Below are 20809 nucleotides of genomic sequence, written 5' to 3'. Positions count from 1 at the left end.
AATACGTATACGTTATTATACATGTTTATTTACCACAAAGATAGAGGACGAGTCGGGTGAGGCATTACGACAAAGAAAAGCCGTAGCAATCCAACCACCGAATTTCTGTTCAGTCGCTTTCGTTTTCGAGAGACGTTCCAGTTTAAGTGTTCAATTCCTTTCATATTCTCTACGCTCGGTGTTTATAATGTATGGTTATGATAAAACCACACTTTTTATTTGTAGACGGTGGAGTTTTAGATAGTTAGACCCAAACCGGATATATTTATTTTATAATATATATTTTCACGTAATTCTATTTAGTAGAAGTGTAAATAAGAAATTATTTTTTTTCCAAAAAAAAGAGAAATTAAAACAGAACTTGACGGGAACGTCACATGACCAAGGTTGGGACCAGGAGACAACGGGACATATCTTTAGTTTTCGACACAAATTAAATATGTTTCTTCTTACACCTTTTGTCTCTTTCCCTCTTTTCCTTTTCACCCCTCTCTAGGTTTTGTCTATCTTCTTGTTTTCTTTTTCACTTTTCTTAATTACAATTTCTTGATTAGTATCTTTATTATGATTCATACTTCGTATATAGTCAAACTTCTTTGATTCTAGATCTTTGTCCCGACCAAATCTTTCTACTGTATTGTAATTTGTAGGCTTCCGTCTTCTTTTCACAAGTTTGGCTTTTGTCTGGTCAAGGACAATTTGTATACTTGTGAATTTTCGAAATACAGTGTATAGAAGCTACATTTACTCCTGCTCGCCATATTACTAGATACTGTTTTAACCATTTTAGTAGTAGACTGAGCCCATCTAATATATATATATATATTATATACAAATCAATGTGCATTTTGTGTTTATATTTCAGATCAACATAAATTAATTCAAAAGATTCGCAGACATGAATCTTTTTTAAATACAGTATCTAATAAGCTACACCAGTGACCAGACCATTTGATTAATTACAAGCAGCTGACACTAAACAGGTACGTATTTAATAAGCTACATTTTTTCTGATTGCTATGTTACGTTTTAACCACACAAAAGAATACAAAAACAAAAAAAAAGAATACAAAAAAAAAACAATAATCAATTTGTTATTTATAAGTGGACCTAGACCATTTAATATAAATATAATGGCCCTATTGCGTATACATATGGGCCTGAATTTCAATCAAATCACCACTTGTTAACTGATTCCTAGTTCAAAGAATTACCAAAGCCTCAATGTTGCAGGCTTTGATTGACATGTATCGCAAACGAGACACATATGTCTAAACAATGGATCAAAGTCTCGTATACTCTTAAAATCCATATACTTCTAAACAACCCTATAGAAGCCATGTGTGCAGAGAACGTGGCTCTCTGTTTGTAAGATATCCCGTGAGGCCGCTTCTTTTGTTAAAACTTTTGGTAAAATCCTCAAAATAATAAAGGTACTCGACAATGATGTTGATAGCTGATAACGTTATGGGTCATTCAAATGGAAAGATAAGAGTTTGTGATGTTTTCAAAACCCACGTGTATTAATTAGTATATAACGTTGTTTATCAACCAAGAAGATTCTTGAATCTTAGCCACATCTTCTTCGTTTATAATCCCAAGTCCTAGTGGAAGGCATCAACCAAACCACATGGAAGAAGCTCAGACACTAACGTTCGCACTACTCTTCCTTGTTCTTACTCTCATCTTCTTCATCCGAAGGAACAGAATCAAGCGTAAGCCGAAACTTCCTCCGAGTCCACCTTTCGCGCTTCCAGTCATCGGCCACCTCCGCTTACTCAAGCCACCGCTCCACCGCGTTTTCTTTTCAGTTTCTCAGTCCCTAGGCGGTGCTCCCATCTTCTCCCTCCGTCTCGGCAGCCGACTCGTGTTCGTCGTCTCTTCGCACTCAATCGCAGAGGAATGTTTCACGAAGAACGACGTCGTACTAGCGAACCGGCCAAACACTATCGCTTCCAAATACGTCTCATATGACCACACAACCGTGGTCACAGCTCCGTATGGTGAACACTGGAGAAACCTCCGTCGCATAGGCGCCGTCGAGATATTCTCGGCTCACCGCCTCAATAGATTTCTGTCTATACGCCAGGACGAGGTCAGGCGGCTTATAGTTCGTCTGTCACGCAACTCTTCACATGTAAGTTACAAAAATAAAATAAAAATATGGGGTGACAACTCATTCAGATTTTGAATAGTTTTGGACGGAAACTGCAAATTGTAGAGTAAGTTAACCTTAAAATCTTAAATCATTAAATCAGGTAACTTACTGTTAGCAAGATTCGGTTTCTAGAAACGTGCATCGCTAATTTTGGATAGAAATCTGTGGAAAATTCAATAAATCAAAATAAATTGAGCAATATTCTTTTTGTTAATTACACAAATATTATATGAAGCACCAAAATAATTTACATTTCAAAAATGTGAAATTATTTTATGTTAGCTGAAATGTAAACTCGTAACTTTTGTTGAAACAGTCGAAACCTAAATGAAGTCATGTGAATTGTCATTAATTTAATAGTGGGTATTATATAATTTGCAGGATTTTATCAAGGTGGAGATCAAGTCAATGTTTTCCGACTTAACATTTAACAATATCATCCGCATGGTGGCCGGAAAACGTTACTACGGGGATGGTGCAGAGGAAAACTCGGAGGCCAAACACGTAAGGCAGGTTATCGCGGACCTGATGAGTGTTTTTGGTGCCGGAAATGCTGTTGACTATTTACCTGTCCTGCGTTGGGTCACGGGTTTCGAGAAACGTGTTAAAGAGCTAGCTGGTAGGTTTGATGAGTTCTTGCAAGGATTGGTTGATGAAAGGCGAGCAGCTAAGGAGAACGGAAACACGATGATCGATCACTTGCTTTCTCTGCAAGAAACACAACCAGAGTACTACACGGACCGCACCATCAAAGGAACCATACTCGTAAGTTATTATAACCTAGAACATTCATTTAATTTTTGTCACATTGAAATGCTTGTAATTTAAGTAACCGAGAAGTGTAACGTGCAGTCTTTGATTTTGGCGGGCACTGATACATCAGCGGTAACGTTGGAATGGGCCTTGTCGAGTTTGCTGAACCATCCAGAGGAATTGAGCAAGGCGAGAGAAGAAATCGACAGTAAAGTTGGTTTCAACAGGCTTGTGGAGGAATCAGACATCTCCAACCTTCCTTGTCTTCAGAACATTGTGTCTGAAACATTACGTCTATACCCTGCGGGGCCTTTGTCGGTGCCTCACGTCGCATCGGAAGACTGTAAAGTAGGAGGGTATGATATGCCACAAGGGACGACACTATTGGTGAATCTATGGGCTATGCACAGAGATCCTCAGCTATGGGATGATCCCGAGACTTTCAAGCCAGAGAGGTTCGAGAAAGAAGGCGTGGCTCATAAGCTAATGACGTTCGGGTTAGGAAGAAGGGCGTGTCCTGGATCAGGACTGGCTCAACGGCTGGTGAGCTTGACTCTCGCGTCTTTGATTCAATGTTTTGAATGGGAGAGGGTTGGAGAAGAAGAGGTGGATATGACTGAAGCTGGAGGAGTCACAATGCCTAAAGCTAGACCTCTGGTAGCCATGTGTAGAGCACGTACCTTTGTTGGTAAAATCCTTAACGAGTCCGCTTAGTTTTGCCTTTTTCAAAGTAATGTAGGTATGGACAATCATTCCTAAACTTTATTGTTGTTGTGAAGTTATGCAATTAGTTGATAGTTAAATGTAAGTTAATGTATTTTAAGTTATACATTATTTAATATAATTAATAATACTTATTACATTTTATTTAGATAAAAGTTATAAATTTTATGAATAATTTGTTCTTACAAAATTTGTATTATATTTTATAAAAAATATTTTTATATTAAGAATGTATATATCTTAGTGCTTTAAATAGTTAAGAATTCTTATTGAACTCAAGTTTTCTATGCTTCTCTACCCCCACTGTATTGAACTCAAGTTTAGATTTATAAATCTTTTGTTGGTTGCTAAAAAAAAAAGAAGTTAAGAATTCTTATAAATTTAAATTGTGATACTAGTTACTGAATCTTAATTAGAAAATATAAAATTTAACAATACATTTGTGATTCTATTTGCAATTTTTAATATATACTTTCATTTTTAATAAAACTTTTTTTTTATCAATTCATACGGATGCAATTGCAAAACTTCTCTTCGTTTTAACTTTTAAGAGATGAGTGGTATGAAAACAGTTGATACGTTTTCTTTATTACAAAATAGTACCAATTGTGTACAATCACCTGCAAACACAGCATTTTATCTCTATTTTTGACACGTCACCGGCAATGGATCTAGATCACATAACTTATCTTATTCTTTACTCTGTACATACAGAGAGAAAAGGACAATATAATCACATATTATAAGGTTTTCGTTGCCTGACGCGAACGAAGACCTAGGTCACATTTAACAACAAATTAAGACTAAAGAAAGACTTCGAAAAAGAAAGAAAAAATGGACGTTGCACAACTCTTAATCCTCTCTTCTCTCTTTCTCTTTATCTCCACCAAAATCTTGCTCACAAGATCCAAACGGAAAATTAACCTGCCACCGTCTCCGGCGATCTCTTTGCCATTAATAGGCCACCTCCACCTCCTCAAGCCACCGCTCCACCGCTCATTCCTTTCCCTCTCCAAATCCATAGGAAATGCTCCAATCTTCAAACTATGGCTCGGAAACCGCCTCGTTTATGTCATCTCCTCACGTTCAATGGCCGAAGAGTGTTTCACTGGTAACGACGTCGTTCTTGCAAATCGTCCCAAGTTCATAGTGAGCAAACATGTAGGCTACAACTCCACCCATTTACTCGCGGCATCTTACGGCGACCACTGGAGGAATCTCCGACGCATAACGGCCGTAGAGATATTCTCGACTCAGAGACTTAATTCGTTTTTGCATATCCGTAAGGACGAGATCCAACGCCTCATCTCACGTCTTTCCCTAGACTCCTTACACGTACGCTCCTCATCATTACATTTTTCTTTACATTATTTTGGTTTTATCCTTTACTAATTACTAGTTACATTTTTTCTTTTACAGTTTTTTTTTCTATAAACAACAATACCTATTTAGAGCAGGCCAGCAGTACAGATAATCTAAAAAGCATCTCACCATTTTAATAGTGTAAAAATAAACAAACTTAAATTATGTTATGTAAAAATCCAAAATATTAATATAAAGAAAAACCAAAAATATACACATTCTTTTTCATTTTCTCTTCAACTTGTTAACTAGGTTAATACTTTAACAAAATAAATTCATTAAAAATTGTTTTGAAGTCTTTTATTTTCACTAACTTAAGAATGATTTATCTAATCGATGTGCTTAGTTTACTTTTTCCAGTGAGAAAGTAAGTTTTTCCCGAGGTTAGCGTGTATTTATAAAACTATTAATCTTCGAAATCCACCACCATGGCACCATTATACTATTGTATATACTCCTACTATATAGAGACATCCCACAAACTATAAGTGAGCATAACACTTGCCGACAAAGAAGGAACATAACTCAATTACTCAAACTTGAATCTAACTTACGTAATAATTTATATTTAGGTTTGATTGTAGTTGTAAAAAAAAAGGTTTTATTGTATTCAGTTGGTTAAATATTTGGTTTCAGTCCAAAATAAACACAACCATATTTTCGCTAAATCATTTTTAATATGTCAAAGCAAACAAAAAACAGCATAATTAAGTATACTTGTTAGTTTCCTAGTAACGTTTACTCTTGCATTTAATGGTACTCCCAGGGTTTTGTGGAGGTGGAGATGAAATCACTATTAGCCAATTTGGCATCCAATAACGTCATCAGAATGGTGGCCGGAAAGCGATACTACGGTGAAGAAAACGACGAAGCTAAGTCAGTGAGGCAACTTGTGGCGGAGATGGTGACCAGCGCCGGTGCTGGGAACCCAGCTGATTATCTTTCGATCGTTCGTTGGTTCACCAATTATGAAAAGCGAATCAAGAACTTGGGGAATCGGTTTGATGCCTTATTACAGAGGATTGTCGATGAGAAACGTGCAGATAAAGAAAAAGGTCAAACTATGATCGATAGTTTGCTTTCTCTCCAAGAAACCCAACCCGAGTACTACACGGATGTCCTCATCAAAGGACTCATACTCGTAAGTATCGATATCAATAAGTAGTGTTATTTATTTATACAAATATACAATAAAGTTTAATAATAACCAATATGCGCAGACTCTGACAGTTGGAGGGACAGATACCTCAGCGGTGACACTCGAATGGGCCATGTCAAATTTGTTGAACCATCCAGAAGTACTAAGAAAAGCGAGAAACGAAATAGATGATAAGATCGGTTTTGACCGGTTAGTAGACGAACCGGATATTGTCAATCTCCCTTATCTCCAAAACATTGTGTCAGAAACACTACGCTTGTATCCTGCGGTTCCGTTACTACTACCTCATGTGTCCTCGGATGATTGTAAAGTGGCGGGATACGATATCCCACGTGGTACGATAGTGTTGACTAACGTGTGGGCTATGCATAGAGACCCAACGTTATGGGACGATCCGGAGCTATTCAAGCCAGAGAGATTTGAAAAAGAAGGAGAGGCTGATAAGCTATTGCCATTTGGGATGGGACGAAGAGCTTGTCCTGGAGCTGGACTTGCTCAACGATTAGTGACTCTGGTTCTTGCAACTTTGATTCAATGTTTCGAATGGGAAAGAGTTGGTGAGGAACTTGTAGACATGACTGAAGAAAAAGGAGCCACGCTGCCCAAACTAGTGCCGTTGAGAACCATGTGCAAATCACGTCCCATTGTTGGTAAACAGATATAATGTTTGTCTTCAAAAGACTTACCGTTATTTCCCTTTTTATATATCAAAATATTTGTTTAAGTGACTACTTTATATGTTGACATTTGCTTGACTTTTAAAATCTTTGCTTAATATCGATGTAAGAGCAATCCATTAGTGAATCCAATAGAGAAATTCACAAAACAATTTTTTTTTACTGTTTGTTTTTTTTTCTAAAATTAATAATTGAATAATTGTTTTATTATTATTTTTTACTGTTTGTTTTTTCTCTAAAATTAATAATTGAATCAACCGTGGGCCGACATATATCGTGGAGCTCGCAGAATAGTAATGATACGGGATCAGTGGGAAGAACTCGCGAGAAAGAGATTCAGCAAAAGTAACTCATTTTAATATTTTTTTTTTGGTTTGTGTGATCCTCATTTAACATTCTCCAATGGGGATGCTATAAAGGTTACTAGTCAGTTATCAATTTAACGTAGTGAATCTCAAGCTATCACAGATATAATTATGAAATGTTACAAAAATTACCGAATCCAAGTCGCACATAAGTTTGAGACTATTATATAGCTGTGCTAGTCAATGGGAAGATGGTCTTGTACTGGAGCTGGGCTTTCTCATCTCATCAGTTAGTGGGTTTGGCTCTTGTCTCGTTGGTGCAATTTTTCGAATGGGAGCTGGTAAGCGTAGGCAAAAAAAACCGGAACAAAAAAATCTGAACCGGAACAAAACCGAAATATCCAAAACTAAAATCAAACCAAAACTTTTAAATATCTGAATGATTTCTATGTTCTAAATCCGAAATAACTAAACTGAGAACCAAAAGGTACTTAAATATATAAAAATATTAATTATATATGTAACATAACTAAATATATATTTATAATTTAAAAATCTATTAAAAGTATCCAAAATATTTTACGAAAACTATTTGTAAAGTATCTCAAAGTATTTGAATATTTTTATCTGAAATATCCAATTTTTTTTATTATAATTATCCTAATTATTTGATATTTTATTCAAAATATCTGATATTTAATTTGAATTATCCAAATTACCTGAAATAACCGAATCGAAATCGATACTGAACTGAGAATCGAATGAGAACTGAATTTTTTCGAAGTATTTTCTGATTTCTACTTTTACTATCTGGACTGAACCTAAAACTAACTGAATTGAAAAATACTCAAGTAGTAAATGGATCCCCTATCTCCTTATCCAAACTACCTAATATCTGAAATAAGCGAATCAACCGATACCCAAAATATCCAGACCTCGGAGTTGGTGTCGTACAAAATATGACTAGGAGGGAAGGGAAAGAAGTCACGATGCCCAAAGAGGTTCCATTGCGAGCCATGTGCATGCAAAGTCCATGTACAGTGTACTTCCCATTAAACTTTTTTGTTGTGAATTAGAACTCTCAAATGTTTTTTAATACCGATTATATTAAAAGACTGGAAAACATTACAAGGAACCACCTTAATTGGTGCCCACATCCGGTATGTCAGTTGAACAAATCAACACTGACTTCACAAAAAAATCTACATACGATAGAGAACTCGCTAATATTTCTACCGTATGTAACGTATTTATGTTGTTAATTTTGTAATGTGTTATATAATATGATATGAAATCTGATGCTGAGAAATTCAGTTAGTTTCTTAGTTTTTTGTTTTGTTTTGTTCTGCATATACGTAACTGTGATTGCGTTGTTACTTAAGAAGTTACTTGAATATAATTTTTTCGTGAAGTAAAGTTGCGAAACCAATTTTTTTAATTCAAATCTCATTGACAACTTTCCCTAGTCATTTTCATGACAAAATCTAGTGTTTATCATATAAAAAGAAGTTATAACTTTGTCGACTAGCTAAGCTAATTAAAACAGGTTTATATTATAATTAATTATTTGCATATGTTCATAAGTTAGGCATAGATAATGATTATATGTAGCTAACACGTAACTATTATTAAGAATTAGAGACTTTAAATTCTCTTTTATTTAGAGAAAACAAAATTTGTAACTTTGTCGACAAAATATGACACTTTTAATTCACAATCAAATAACAGTCGTTAGCTTGATTTGCATCTCTTATATATATTAAAGTCTGGTATAGAATTCCTTCCCACAAAATGATTGATTGTTTCACTTCCTTAAAAGCAATGTCACGATCGTGGAAAGATTCTGAGCTCTTGGGAGCCGAGGGGTGACTTTGAATAATCCGATGGACTCGTAGGACCAACGGGGTTTAATATAATAAATTATGAAAGTCGTCTAGACCTGCCCATATAATAAAAACGTATAAGCACGATGGCGATTATCTAGTAGTTTGGATGTCACGATAGTGACGATACCGAAGAAGATAAATAGAATTTTAAGAAATTTCAAATTTAGAGAGACTTTTTCAACATAATTTTTGGATTGTTAAGATGAAAGAGACGTGGTTAGGGTCGTCATTATCTGGATTTAATTTTTGACGTTTGTTCAGTATTATCAGATAAATAGAAAATTAGCATATCATTATCAAATTACTATAATAAATAGATTGCGTCGTCTTCAATATCTATACTATATAAAGATTTGATTATTATTGGTGGTGTATGCTTTCAAAACTAAAAATATTTATTTTTTACATATATATTTTTTGATAAATTCTATCGGCTGATCCGATCGGTTTAGAGAGGAATGTATTTAGTGGTACAGAGTGGATTAATCCAAAAGCGTATCATACTGTTTGATCCGAGTTTGGAATGTTTTCCGACGAATGCAAAAAAATAAACCAATCATCTGTTATGGCCCATAATGTAAACCATTAATTCAAATCCATACTATCCAAATAGTCATATTTAGTTTGTAGAGAGAATTGAATCCACGACTAATGTAGATATACACCAAATCCTGAGAAATTGTCACTACACTACCACCACTTTATTTTTTACATGTATTTTTACATACTTGTAAGATCATTTACAAAAATATAAATTTATGAATGTTTTTTTTTAGCAAAATAGAGAATAATGTTTATACGGACTTTTAAAGGAAATTATACATTTGCTTATTTTTGTTTATAAGGTATCTATGAATAAAAATAGTTTATAACGTGTATAACTTCGATTTATAAAATGATAATTTAGCTAAATTATATTTAAAAACATATTTCTCTTGCTCTTTCTTTGTTACTTTCCGTTCACGCTTTGTTGGAAGATCCCTCGAGCCATCAACCTTCACACTCTTAATGTCAAATCGATCGTTTTCTATTTGTCAAAAGATTGTTGAATAAACTCTTATGTAGACAGTGTGAAGAAATAAACGGTAATTAATTAACAACTAGGAGTATTACTTTTGTTATTTTACTTGCAAGTAGGGTAGAAAAATGGGTATAAAATGATGGAAGAGACACACAAAGCTAGAGAAAAAGAATAAGACGAGAAAAGTCATGGATTATAGTTTACTTATCCCCACCATTCTTATTACTGTTCTCATCACCAAGTTGTTACTCCGACTCTATCAATCCAACAAAAACCTTCCGCCGTCGCCACGTCTCTGTTTTCCGATCATTGGTCACCTTCACCTCCTCAGACAACCGTTGCTTCACCGCACTCTCCTCCGTCTCTCGCACTCCCTCGGCCCCGTATTCTCTCTCCGCCTAGGCTCTCGCCTCGCCGTTATCGTGTCGTCTCCAGCCGCAGCCGAAGAATGTTTTTTGACGAAAAACGACATAGTCTTGGCGAACCGGCCTCGTTTCATCATGGGCAAGTACGTCGCTTATGACTACACCTCCATGGTAACGGCTCCTTACGGTGACCACTGGCGAAACCTCCGTCGCATCACCGCCTTGGAAGTCTTTTCAACGCATCGACTCAACGGCTCAGCAGAAATCCGACAAGACGAAGTTAAGAGGCTTCTGCAAAAGCTTCACGGTTTATCCGTCCAACGCCCGGCTAAAGTAAGTCCGTATATCTCATCTTGATGAAAACCTAACTCTTATATAAAATACTAGGGTAAACCCGCCCTACGGGCGGGATAGTAAATTTAAAATAATATCGAAATATCTTATGTTTGATTGAGCATTTGTAAATATAAATAGTTGGATTGACATTTGTGTTTAAATTCTAGAGGGTTTTAGTTATATCATTTCTGAACCATTATTTCTATGTCATGTTAAAATAGTTAAGTAGAATGTCAGAATATTGAGCGTGAGAACCGTAAGATGACAAATTCATCAATAATTTTATGCCAAGTATTTTGAAGACATCAAATTGATTTTCTTGGGGGAATTTAGTAACCATTTTAGAATAGCTTTGTCAATATATTGTTAACAAAATTTGAAAAAAAAAAAGTTAACAAAAACAATCAATAAATATGTCAAACATAGAAAAACCTAAGAGAAAAAACCTCTTTCTAGTGAGCTCCAGACTGGCATGTATTCGAACGGGGTTAATAAGCTTTTGGCATATCCAGGTTTTTTTATACATTTTTCATGCATTAATAACCGTGTTACTAAGATCAATGTATCAAATTCTCATGAAACTAATACAATAACACCTCCAAAGATCTTCAAAGTATTTAATGGTATGAACTGAATGTTAAAGCTACAGGTGTGACACACCATATTCCTCAAGTTCCTCTGCCAATAAAAAAAACCATAAAAAAAAACAACTATGTTTGATGAATTTGAGATATGAAAGAAAAATTGAATTCCAGATTATATCTTCTCAAATTTCAACGCACTGCAACAGCAATACCGGTCTTACAAAATTTTCGAATGCAGATCAACCTAATCAGCTGACCTTCTGACCCTGCAACATTAATATATTACCCAGCACACTTAGAGCACTGTTTGACCCAAGAAACAAAAAGTACCTACCATGTATTTATATAATCAATCTATATGCAAGGAAATTGTACCTTTACCAAACGGTTGTCATATTTATCTTGATTTCCAACGAAGAAGACATGAGGGCAAGTTTCAATCACTAAAGGCTCTCCATCGGTGAAAGGATAACAAACTACATAGAAGTGAATCAAACCAATAGACTCAAAAATGGAACTTTGTTCTAAATGTATATTTTGCAAGGGGGGGAGGTGAATTCTCACTGATTGTATTAGGTGCAGCGGGAGCAAGATGTCTCCACCTCAGTCTTCTTTCGGCAAATCAAGCTTGCTTTTCGCCTCTGAGTACTTGTCAAGGTCATTGATGTTCTTACCATAAGTTCCAAGAAATCTGCAAAAAGTGTTAAAACCCCAACAGTTTTTAGCTAAAAAAACAAACTACAGTTAAAAGATTGTGTCCTTTATGTACAGTAATTATACCTGATATCGTCCACATCAAATGAATGAGGATTTCTACATGATCTGAAGGTGTTATAAGGTGCTGATCGAGGGAAAAGTCAACTGACCGGTGGCTGTAGGAAAAAAACGGCCTTAAGATAATTTACTTGCAAACCTGTTGAGGTAATGCAAAGTTACTGGATCATTCACGCCTGAAATTATATCTACTGAAACTCCTGCATCTATCTAAAACAATCTATAAACAAAACAAAATTTGAACTTTCCTCAGTAGAATTGATAAGGCACAGGTGGATGTGGTTTTAACTCACTTGGTTTAACGTGATATCAAGCTCTTTGATGGGCTCATACAGTAATGACTGATCTTTGGAGGACATGTTCTGCACAAATCAACCATTAACGATCATAAAAAACGGACAACTGAAGATGTATATCAGCAGGGAAAGTTATCAGAACCTGTCCGGATAACAGTTTACTGGTGAATTCAACAAAGTTGCAGCAATTACCACATGAACTATCTGTGCTGCAAGGCCTAGATCTTATTCATACCAACATAAGTCATATTAGGATTAAGTTCATAAACGCTATCATCACCTGGGTACATGTTTGTTAGAATTAAACAAAGTAGGTGTCCAGTAACTTACTCTAAAGCAGAGGAAGGCTTGTCTTTCTGCTCATACAAAACAACCACGTACATTCGAAGCCCACATTGTGTTCCAGAACATACAAAAGAGTATAAATCAAATTATTATGTCAGAAATCAAACTATTTGATACAGAAACTGTTGCAGTATGTTTTAGTGATGTTGTAGTGTAGAAAAAGAAAAAAATACCTTTGGTGAGAATATCAATAACTCCACTGAACTTTAAATACTTTCTGCAAGAGTCTTTCTCCTGATTCACCTAGAAACAAAAACAAAAAGTATATAAAAAACTAAAAGAAACAGAGCTTTAAGGTCAACTCATTGTCTTCTTCGTTCTCTTTTGCAAAGTGTTTACTTTTTCAGGTTACGGTTGTGGAAATCAATCGCCACCTCCAAAGCTACCTTACTCCTCCGGCGGAAACAATCCGTTGTACGATCATCAACTTCCTCTTCTTATGATGTGCCCTACGATGAACCAAAGCCACCATCCTCATCCGCGCCACCGTCTGCTCCATCCTACGGCAAACTGGCTCCTTCTTCTCTGCACACTCTCCAATTTATAGGCTTGAGGTGGTTTTCGATCCGCATGGAATGGGAAGGGAGACAGAGAGTTGGAGATTGTGAATGTTGAACGATAAGGGAGGCTAAGAGTTGAGAAAATATATCGTCTGTTTGCAGATTAAAATCAGCAAGAAGACGGCAAAGTAATCTGCTAAACCCAATTGTGACGGCCCAACAACGAAACACAGCTATTAAAACCCACGAAACAACAGTTAAATGAAACGTAGATATAAAATGCGTTTAGACACGTGTCGACACCTGATGAACCCATTTAGTGACGTGGCAAGAGGAGAAGGGAGTCCCCTTTTCTTTATAGTATTAGATATTTATTGATATACACACGTAGTTGTATTGTATTGTATTATATACTTACATAATATGAGAAACTAATAATAAAATAAATTTTAATAAACTTGTAACATATATAATATATCTCATGTAGTTTTATTAGTTAATTATAACTACTTTTATTAGTTTAAAATTTATTGTTTCTGTTATTAATGATTCCCAATTTAAACTAGTAACTAGATTCTGTGGGTATATTTTTTGTTTTAATTATTTTTGAGAATTTCAATTTTTATATTTAAGTTTTTAATCATATTTATATTTAATATTAATTTAGTTTAATTGTATAGTCATATAAATAAATGAAATAAATAGTTGGACATAATATTTATTGTCATTTTTAATAGAATAGATATATAGACTTAGAAGCATTTTTGTAGTTTAGATTCTATTTGAAGGTATTTCAATAAAAACAATATGTTATATTTAAAAATTACAGAAATAAACATGGGTGGAAACCGTGGAAAATTGTCTATTCAGCTCTAAATCTGTCGGTATTTACTTGAAATATCAATGTTCAGACTAAGAAAGAAAAACGTGTTCTTAAGATCAATTTTGGTTTTAAATCCGGTTAAAGATTACCGAACCATATCAGACCGTAAGAAGAACATACTTTTTTATTCAGGTGGAGTTACGACCGTTACTAACGGATCTTACCCTAAACGTTATAACGAGAATGATGACTGGAAAGAGATTCTCCGAGGAAGATGAAGGCGAAAAAGAGAAGATAAGCTCGGAGTTCCGGGAGCTAGTGGTGGAGATTCTAGAGCTCTCTGCGGCGGACAACCCAGCCGATTTTTTGCCGGCTCTAAGGTGGTATGACTACAAAGGTTACATCAAGAGAGCAAAGAGGGTTGGAGAAAAGATGGATAGTTTATTACAAGGGTTTTTGGATGAACATAGAGCTAACAGAGGAAGAATGGAGTTTAAGAACACCATGATTGCTCATTTGCTTGATTCTCAAGAAAAGGAGCCTCATTACTACAATGATGTTACCATCAAAGGTCTCATTCTGGTATGTTTTTATATACCCTTCGATTCAATCATATGTTTTTTGTATATATAATTCTCAAACTAAAATTAGTTAGAATCCATGGTTAAACCAAACTAGGAAAACCGAATACTTATCCAACCCAAATGTAGATGAAATTAGAATTGAATAACCAGACATTAAAATTTATTACGAAACCCCTTGATGTTGACACTGGAACACCAATCTTGATTGTTATCACCGACCCCAGCTGGAACAAAACAAAACAAAAAACTGTAAACCAGTGGAATGACAACAAATCATGTGAAAAGCTCTATTTAATGTTTATCCCACACTCCTATGTCACGTCACACAACAACGGTCCCATATTAATTATTGGATTATATTATCAGATGATGGTAATAGGAGGCACAGATACATCGGCTTTAACCGTAGAATGGGCAATGTCAAATCTATTAAACCATCCACAAGTATTTGAGACAACGAGACAAAATATTGATGCTCACATGGAACCATCATCGTCATCAAGTAATCGTCGTTTGTTAAAAGAAGATGATCAGGTGAACATGGACTACTTGAACAACGTTGTATCCGAGACACTAAGGCTATGCCCTGTGGCTCCACTTATGGTTCCTCATTTCTCATCTTCTGATTGTGTCATCGGTGGGTTCGATATTCCACGTGATACAATCGTGTTGGTTAACTTGTGGGCTATACATAGAGATCCAAGCGTGTGGGATGATCCAACGTCGTTTAAGCCGGAGAGATTTGAAAGGAGAGATCAGCTTGGACAGTATAGTAGTAAGATGATGCCGTTTGGTTTAGGGAGACGGGTTTGTCCCGGGTTGGGTTTAGGGAGACGGGTTTGTCACGTGAGGTGGCTTCCGAATTGCTCTTCTGAAGATTCAAGAATATGTAGATTGTTTTTTAAGATATGATAATTGGTCATAATGTTCTAGAAAAAAAACAAGTCATAATATTATCTGTAATAAGATTATTATTATTATTATTTTGTGTAGTAAGATTATTCAGCTGCAATAAAACAACCTTTAAAATATAAACTGGAGTGTGATTGTAAATTAAGTGTATCCAAAACTAAAATAAAAGGGGTGATTTAGAAAGAAAAGAAAAATAATAGATCGACTAAAAGTTGAAATAAAAAAAATTAAGAAAAAATAAACAGAAAAAGGTGAGAGACTTAAACTTTTTACTCATGTTAAAACAGGTGAAACTTTTTTTTTCGTAAAAGCTTTTTCAATTGTATTCTGTTGAAAGTAGCTGAAATTATTTCTGGTATGTTTATAGCTTGATTGGCAATAATTAGGTAGAATAAAGGATTTACCCCGAAAATATTTATTTTAGAAGTGTCATTTAATCATATTCTTGATGATATATGTACAATTCAATTATATTGGTGGTAGTTGAAGAATTGACATGATGTCGGAGACAAAAAAAAAAATCTTTGTTGTGTAATACAGACCACAGAAAGTTCGATCTTATCAGAGATATTTTGGAAGTTTGAAACTTCCTCTAATCAACTGTTAAATAATTATTTCATATTAATGACAGAAACTTATTTAATTAGTTTATATATTTTAATATTTTATGATAATAATACCAAGAAACATAACATCAGGAAGAAGATAAAGTACACACATCCAAAGATCCCATTCAAGAACTCTCGCTCCGATTCGGTTTAGACGAAGATTCTGAAGCAAAGCCCTCCTCCACCGCAGGAATCCACTCGTTCGTCGCCGGGTTGCTTCTGTAAACAGCCTTTTCGCCTCCGTCTCCCATTGCAGCGGCGGCTATAACGGTCTCTTCACCGCCGTCTTCCTTCCCCACATTTATAAACCCACTTCCGGTCTAGTTTCAGAAACATAACCACATTTACTACAAAAAGGTAAACTTCTCCAGCCGTAATTTTAGAGAAAGAGAAACAAAGATGAGAACCGTGTGATGTTGCTTATCAATGGCGGTGAGATTCGTGTAATACTCTGTCTCCAGGAACTCATCTTGAACAGCAGCTGAACCTCCTTCATGCAGAATATTACCCTGTATTTTCTTAACCAAAAGATCTCAATTCTGACGATACGTTTACGTGAAGAGAAAAAAGTAGTGAGGTAGAGAAACCGAACATGAGTTTGTGACTGGAGAGTTTGGAACTTGTCAGCCTCCGGATGGTCAGTGGTTGGGTCGGGAGTAGAGAAACATCCGAAAGGGCCTGGCTCGCTCCGGGTGGGTTTAGTGGGTCGTTTAGGGGCCAAGGAGTCAAAACCAGCTCTGATCTGGTTGGTGTTCTTGATCTGTTGATCCAGGTCGGGTATCTCGTCGCTCCTGCTTGGCTTCATCGAACTCATCGTCGCCTTCTCTGTCGTTTGGCACTTTGGTTTACAACTGGAAAAGCGAGAGTAGAGTTTGCTCACATGTTTGGTTAAAAAAGAAATAGTTAATGGGCCTTTGGATGGGCCTGGTTGTTTCATTTCTCATAACTACAAGTCAGAATTTTAATGTTTTGTCAATTTTCTCCAAAGCAATTTATTCACAGTAACAAATATTTTCCTTTAACTGTCATCGTAGATATATTCTACCAACATTTTACAAAGTAACTTTGTAATTTGCCAGGATTTTTAGGGAATACGAATATCAAGAGCTGGATGGCAATTTAGAACATATATAAAGTGTATAGCTTTCCATTTCCGGCTACCAAGGACAGTAAACAAAGTGTCCCTTTTAATACCCCAAAGGCTAACACTTCCAACTTTCCAACAACAAAAAAAACTGTTTGCATTTCAGCAAAATTTGAATCATGAATTGGTAAAACATGAAATAATCATGGTTTTCATAATTATATGATCGTACTTCTAGTTAATTCTTTAAGCTTTAGAAGATATATATCATTTGTATTTCACCATGGTGACCAATAACAGCTCCTGAATCTATAATCTATAATCTATAATCTAATATATAATTGATTTCATGTCTAATTTTCACGGTTAATGTGGATCTCAAAACTATTTCAAAATCCAATCAAATAAAGGAATTTTTTGGCACGTACTATATATATGGGTGTTTATGAGAAGGAAACAGACTATTGTATCATGATTAAAGAATTTTCTCACTTCTATACTTTACATTGATTTTTAAAGACTGAGTAAATATAATGATTCTGTCACAAATGAAAAATCCTTTACTATAACCTGAGCTAGACAAATATTGTTGTATAGTGTAAGTGGATGAATAATCTTTTAGTGCCCCGCACCTCTTCTGCTCGGACCTGAAGCCATTGTCTGCATCCTCTCTCCAGCTGAAGAGAGCGCGCGTAACCTTCTATAACCACGTATCACAACCCCTAACAACTCTTTACTTCGCAAACCAACACCATGATTCTTGTATTGGCCTATTTCCTCCGATGAGCCACCAAGGAGAACTCTGCAATCGACAGTTCTTGATTCCGAGAAGGCTGAGACCAAGAACATGACCGTAAAGATCAAGCCAAAGGGTCTCATTTTTGTTGAGGTAGCTCAGGTGTTTGGGGTTTAGGGTTTAAGCCAATGAATGTGTTTCGGTGATTGATAGAAAAGGAGTAGCAGAGGAGGAAGTAAAGCTTTTTATATACACGTATGAATAGATTCAAAGGTAGATGGAAAAGGATGGAGAGAGGAGTTTATATTGGATATAAATTAATATTGATTTTATTGTTGTTATTGGTTAGAGAATATAAAAAGGAGTACTGTAAAATTAAAAGCGCGATATAAGGGGGTGGTGCAGGTGAATTAGTTAAAAAGGACGGTCTCTAGCTTCCTTGGAAGTGGACCCTTCAAAGAGTGCTAATTGTTTTTTACCAGCAGATTATATTTCTTTAATTTATACCGAAATTACAAAGTATTAAATTATTAGCTCTGGTACCGTTATAGTTCAATTTTTTCTATGTTTTCTTTTTTGCCTTAAGATCTGAATATGAAATTAGGTCAGAATTCTAACTTGTGCGATCTCGTTCATGTCAATAATAATAAATAAGATATGATTTGTTTACTGATTAGTAAGTAGTATACACAAGATTCAAGTGAATCAAAATTCAACTAGTAGTTGGTAACAATACGATTGTCAGCTTTTGTTAGTGGAGTTAGGCAAGAAAACTATTATCAATCTTTTGGATAACATGGTTTCATGATCTAAACATATATACTGACAAGGGGATTAGTAATCATCGACTTACCATGCATAGCAATAGCCAAATGGGTATAGAGTGAACAAAATGAAACTACTAGACTTATAGTCTTATACGACTGTTTCATTTCATGTCATTAATTAATATAATTTTTTTTTTTTTGCTAAAATTTGGTAATTAATATAATTCACTATGAACAAAATACTGTTGATAAATTTGAGCAAAGGTTCATCGATAAAATAATTAACGTTTAGTTGATCATTTGAATCTATGGTCGTGAATCATCGGCATCTCAATTTCGAAACTTCAGAAAATTGGAAGAATACTTATGAAGGTAGGGCACGAATGCGTAGATGTGACGTAGGAGGAGGTCAAGTACGTATTTTGTGTCACGCTTTCGCGAATAATTTGATCGGAACATATTTGACCATACGAATCCTGGAGACTTTGTTTGCCACAGAAGAGCGCTTCCCTTGTTAATTTTATGCCAAGTCTAAACTTTGAATCTTTATATTTATATTTGCAAAGTTAACATTTAAATTTTTAGACAAATATTAGTTACAGTTTGAAACCTAATTTACTAAAAACGAGACGCATAATTCAGTGAAAAAATACAAAATACAAATCTAGAAATAGAAAAAGAACAACATATTTGTCATCGTGGCTCGTGGGTATGAGGAAAGAATGGCAATAACGCGAAATACTTGTATGGACGGACTCTAACTTTGCTTCATAGTTGTCATGATAGTAACTAAGCATCTATTTATATTCTTTCTCTTTCTCTTTTTGTTTTTGTTTTTAAACGTCACTCCCCCACATGTACCCTCAATTTTATTTCACTATCAATCTTGCATCCTCGAATCTTTTTTTTTTATGATCAAAGTTTTGGTAGAACCAAAATCCTCTAGAAACTTAACTTCGAAACTTGTAGTCATTATGGGCATGTCTTAGTGGTCAAATATGAATATTTGAGAATGGACGAACCATGGTGTAAACTATATATCGGTATCAAGATTTGAGACACGTTACGGCCCTTTCTCAAAAAGAAGATTTGAGACACGTATTAACCTAACATGTTTTCTTACTGATCGAAATACCCTATTCATTAATACATGTAAACGACTTTAGTACATGTGCACATCCATAAATATTATATATAAAGAGACATCTCCAGCAAAACTAGTTTAATTAAAATAGTTTGATCAAGTAATTCAAGATGCTAATTGAAATTCAAGTAATTCAAGATGCTAATTGAAATTCTTTTTAGAATACATCATTTCAAGAAAACTCTATATCTCGTGTAATTGGACGGAATAAAAAGACTAGAATCTAGATAATGGATTTGTTAAATGAAGAATTTGATTCCCATATTAATGGACTACCATGTCCGAACTATATATAGTTAACATTTTTTTGTTATTATATTATTGCGTGGTCTTACGCCACTAATAAATTGATTAATAACTTTTACCTTATTCGAGAGAGGAAACAGTGAACCAGATTCTAGGTAATTTGCCTATAATTTTTTTTTTTGGTCAGCATCTATAAATTATTAACAGTTTGAATGATAGTGATTTTCGCCGCCTTATATTAGTATGGGAAAAAACAAAATTTGCAGATGCTATGCAAATTGGTTTATTTGTCTTACTCTAACTCCGGAAATAAAGGAACAAATTTGCTATAAAAAGGAACAACTTCAGATATGATATTATATACTTAGAGCATTTCCATTACAATATTCTCAAATTTAGTATTATAAAATATAATAAAGGTAAATTACTGTAAGAGCTAAATGTATCAAATATCTCAAAGACTTACTAAATAGTAAAGTAAAATTTTTTAGCATTCAAAATTCTCATTCATCATAATAATATTTATTTTAGATATTTATGTTGAGAATCTTGCTATAGAAATACTCGTAAACTACTACTAAAAATGAGGCTGCCATCAATAATTTATCCTCAGAACTAAATCAACCTTTATTTAAAAGAATAAAATTATTTATTATTACAA

At 34.8% G+C, this 20809-nt stretch overlaps 7 protein-coding genes across 7 annotated transcripts in view; 4 read left to right on the top strand and 3 right to left on the bottom strand.

The window, feature by feature from the left end:
- The window catches only part of LOC108823868 (uncharacterized), a 47664-nt gene extending 29010 nt beyond the window's left edge, over positions 1–18654 (bottom strand). The window contains 1 exon segment of the mRNA XM_018597162.2: positions 18650–18654. The gene's annotated coding sequence lies outside the window, so the exon portion shown is untranslated.
- On the top strand, positions 1552–3789 carry LOC130508343 (cytochrome P450 81D11-like). Its single transcript, XM_057003798.1, has 3 exons — positions 1552–2137; positions 2540–2923; positions 3011–3789. The coding sequence occupies exons 1-3, from the start codon at positions 1631–1633 to the stop codon at positions 3623–3625; spliced, it is 1506 nt and encodes a 501-aa protein (XP_056859778.1). The 5' UTR covers positions 1552–1630; the 3' UTR covers positions 3626–3789.
- On the top strand, positions 4253–6982 carry LOC130508344 (cytochrome P450 81D11-like). Its single transcript, XM_057003799.1, has 3 exons — positions 4253–4969; positions 5763–6137; positions 6217–6982. The coding sequence occupies exons 1-3, from the start codon at positions 4469–4471 to the stop codon at positions 6817–6819; spliced, it is 1479 nt and encodes a 492-aa protein (XP_056859779.1). The 5' UTR covers positions 4253–4468; the 3' UTR covers positions 6820–6982.
- Positions 10089–13774, top strand: LOC130508347 (cytochrome P450 81Q32-like). The gene is made up of 2 exons (XM_057003803.1): positions 10089–10742; positions 13077–13774. Exons 1-2 carry the CDS (start codon positions 10233–10235, stop codon positions 13185–13187), a joined length of 621 nt encoding a protein of 206 aa, XP_056859783.1. The 5' UTR covers positions 10089–10232; the 3' UTR covers positions 13188–13774.
- Positions 11675–12890, bottom strand: LOC130508348 (DNA polymerase delta small subunit-like). Its single transcript, XM_057003805.1, has 5 exons — positions 12730–12890; positions 12542–12623; positions 12397–12465; positions 12110–12313; positions 11675–12020 (listed from the first exon to the last, which is right to left on the bottom strand). The coding sequence occupies exons 1-4, from the start codon at positions 12780–12782 to the stop codon at positions 12221–12223; spliced, it is 297 nt and encodes a 98-aa protein (XP_056859785.1). The 5' UTR covers positions 12783–12890; the 3' UTR covers positions 11675–12020; positions 12110–12220.
- On the top strand, positions 13918–15652 carry LOC130508346 (cytochrome P450 81Q32-like). The gene is made up of 2 exons (XM_057003800.1): positions 13918–14649; positions 15018–15652. Exons 1-2 carry the CDS (start codon positions 14311–14313, stop codon positions 15561–15563), a joined length of 885 nt encoding a protein of 294 aa, XP_056859780.1. The 5' UTR covers positions 13918–14310; the 3' UTR covers positions 15564–15652.
- LOC108823630 (uncharacterized) lies at positions 16165–17095 on the bottom strand. Its single transcript, XM_057003802.1, has 3 exons — positions 16764–17095; positions 16579–16680; positions 16165–16491 (listed from the first exon to the last, which is right to left on the bottom strand). The coding sequence occupies exons 1-3, from the start codon at positions 16983–16985 to the stop codon at positions 16297–16299; spliced, it is 519 nt and encodes a 172-aa protein (XP_056859782.1). The 5' UTR covers positions 16986–17095; the 3' UTR covers positions 16165–16296.
- Positions 18655–20809: the final 2155 nt, after the last annotated feature.

This window comes from Raphanus sativus, chromosome 2, assembly GCF_000801105.2.
Source record: "Raphanus sativus cultivar WK10039 chromosome 2, ASM80110v3, whole genome shotgun sequence".
Classification (NCBI taxonomy): Eukaryota; Viridiplantae; Streptophyta; class Magnoliopsida; order Brassicales; family Brassicaceae; genus Raphanus; species Raphanus sativus.
Note: the sequence above shows the minus strand (reverse complement) of the source record. Positions and strands in the feature narration are given on the sequence as shown.

Excerpts from the sequence above, each read along its gene's own strand:
- LOC130508347 (XM_057003803.1), top strand. The coding sequence starts at position 10,233 with ATGGATTATAGTTTACTTATCCCCACCATTCTTATTACTGTTCTCATC. Across the intron at positions 10,743-13,076 it reads CCGTCCAACGCCCGGCTAAA|TGTTTACTTTTTCAGGTTAC; the intron begins GTAAGTCCGTAT and ends TCTTTTGCAAAG.
- LOC130508348 (XM_057003805.1), bottom strand. The coding sequence starts at position 12,782 with ATGTACGTGGTTGTTTTGTATGAGCAGAAAGACAAGCCTTCCTCTGCT. Across the intron at positions 12,624-12,729 it reads AAGCCTTCCTCTGCTTTAGA|ATCTAGGCCTTGCAGCACAG; the intron begins GTAAGTTACTGG and ends GGTATGAATAAG. Across the intron at positions 12,466-12,541 it reads GTAAACTGTTATCCGGACAG|AACATGTCCTCCAAAGATCA; the intron begins GTTCTGATAACT and ends TGATTTGTGCAG.
- LOC130508343 (XM_057003798.1), top strand. The coding sequence starts at position 1,631 with ATGGAAGAAGCTCAGACACTAACGTTCGCACTACTCTTCCTTGTTCTT. Across the intron at positions 2,138-2,539 it reads TGTCACGCAACTCTTCACAT|GATTTTATCAAGGTGGAGAT; the intron begins GTAAGTTACAAA and ends TATAATTTGCAG. Across the intron at positions 2,924-3,010 it reads CCATCAAAGGAACCATACTC|TCTTTGATTTTGGCGGGCAC; the intron begins GTAAGTTATTAT and ends TGTAACGTGCAG.
- LOC108823630 (XM_057003802.1), bottom strand. The coding sequence starts at position 16,985 with ATGAGTTCGATGAAGCCAAGCAGGAGCGACGAGATACCCGACCTGGAT. Across the intron at positions 16,681-16,763 it reads CTCTCCAGTCACAAACTCAT|GGTAATATTCTGCATGAAGG; the intron begins GTTCGGTTTCTC and ends AAGAAAATACAG. Across the intron at positions 16,492-16,578 it reads TTGATAAGCAACATCACACG|ACCGGAAGTGGGTTTATAAA; the intron begins GTTCTCATCTTT and ends TTCTGAAACTAG.
- LOC130508346 (XM_057003800.1), top strand. The coding sequence starts at position 14,311 with ATGATGACTGGAAAGAGATTCTCCGAGGAAGATGAAGGCGAAAAAGAG. Across the intron at positions 14,650-15,017 it reads CCATCAAAGGTCTCATTCTG|ATGATGGTAATAGGAGGCAC; the intron begins GTATGTTTTTAT and ends TTATATTATCAG.
- LOC130508344 (XM_057003799.1), top strand. The coding sequence starts at position 4,469 with ATGGACGTTGCACAACTCTTAATCCTCTCTTCTCTCTTTCTCTTTATC. Across the intron at positions 4,970-5,762 it reads TTTCCCTAGACTCCTTACAC|GGTTTTGTGGAGGTGGAGAT; the intron begins GTACGCTCCTCA and ends TGGTACTCCCAG. Across the intron at positions 6,138-6,216 it reads TCATCAAAGGACTCATACTC|ACTCTGACAGTTGGAGGGAC; the intron begins GTAAGTATCGAT and ends CAATATGCGCAG.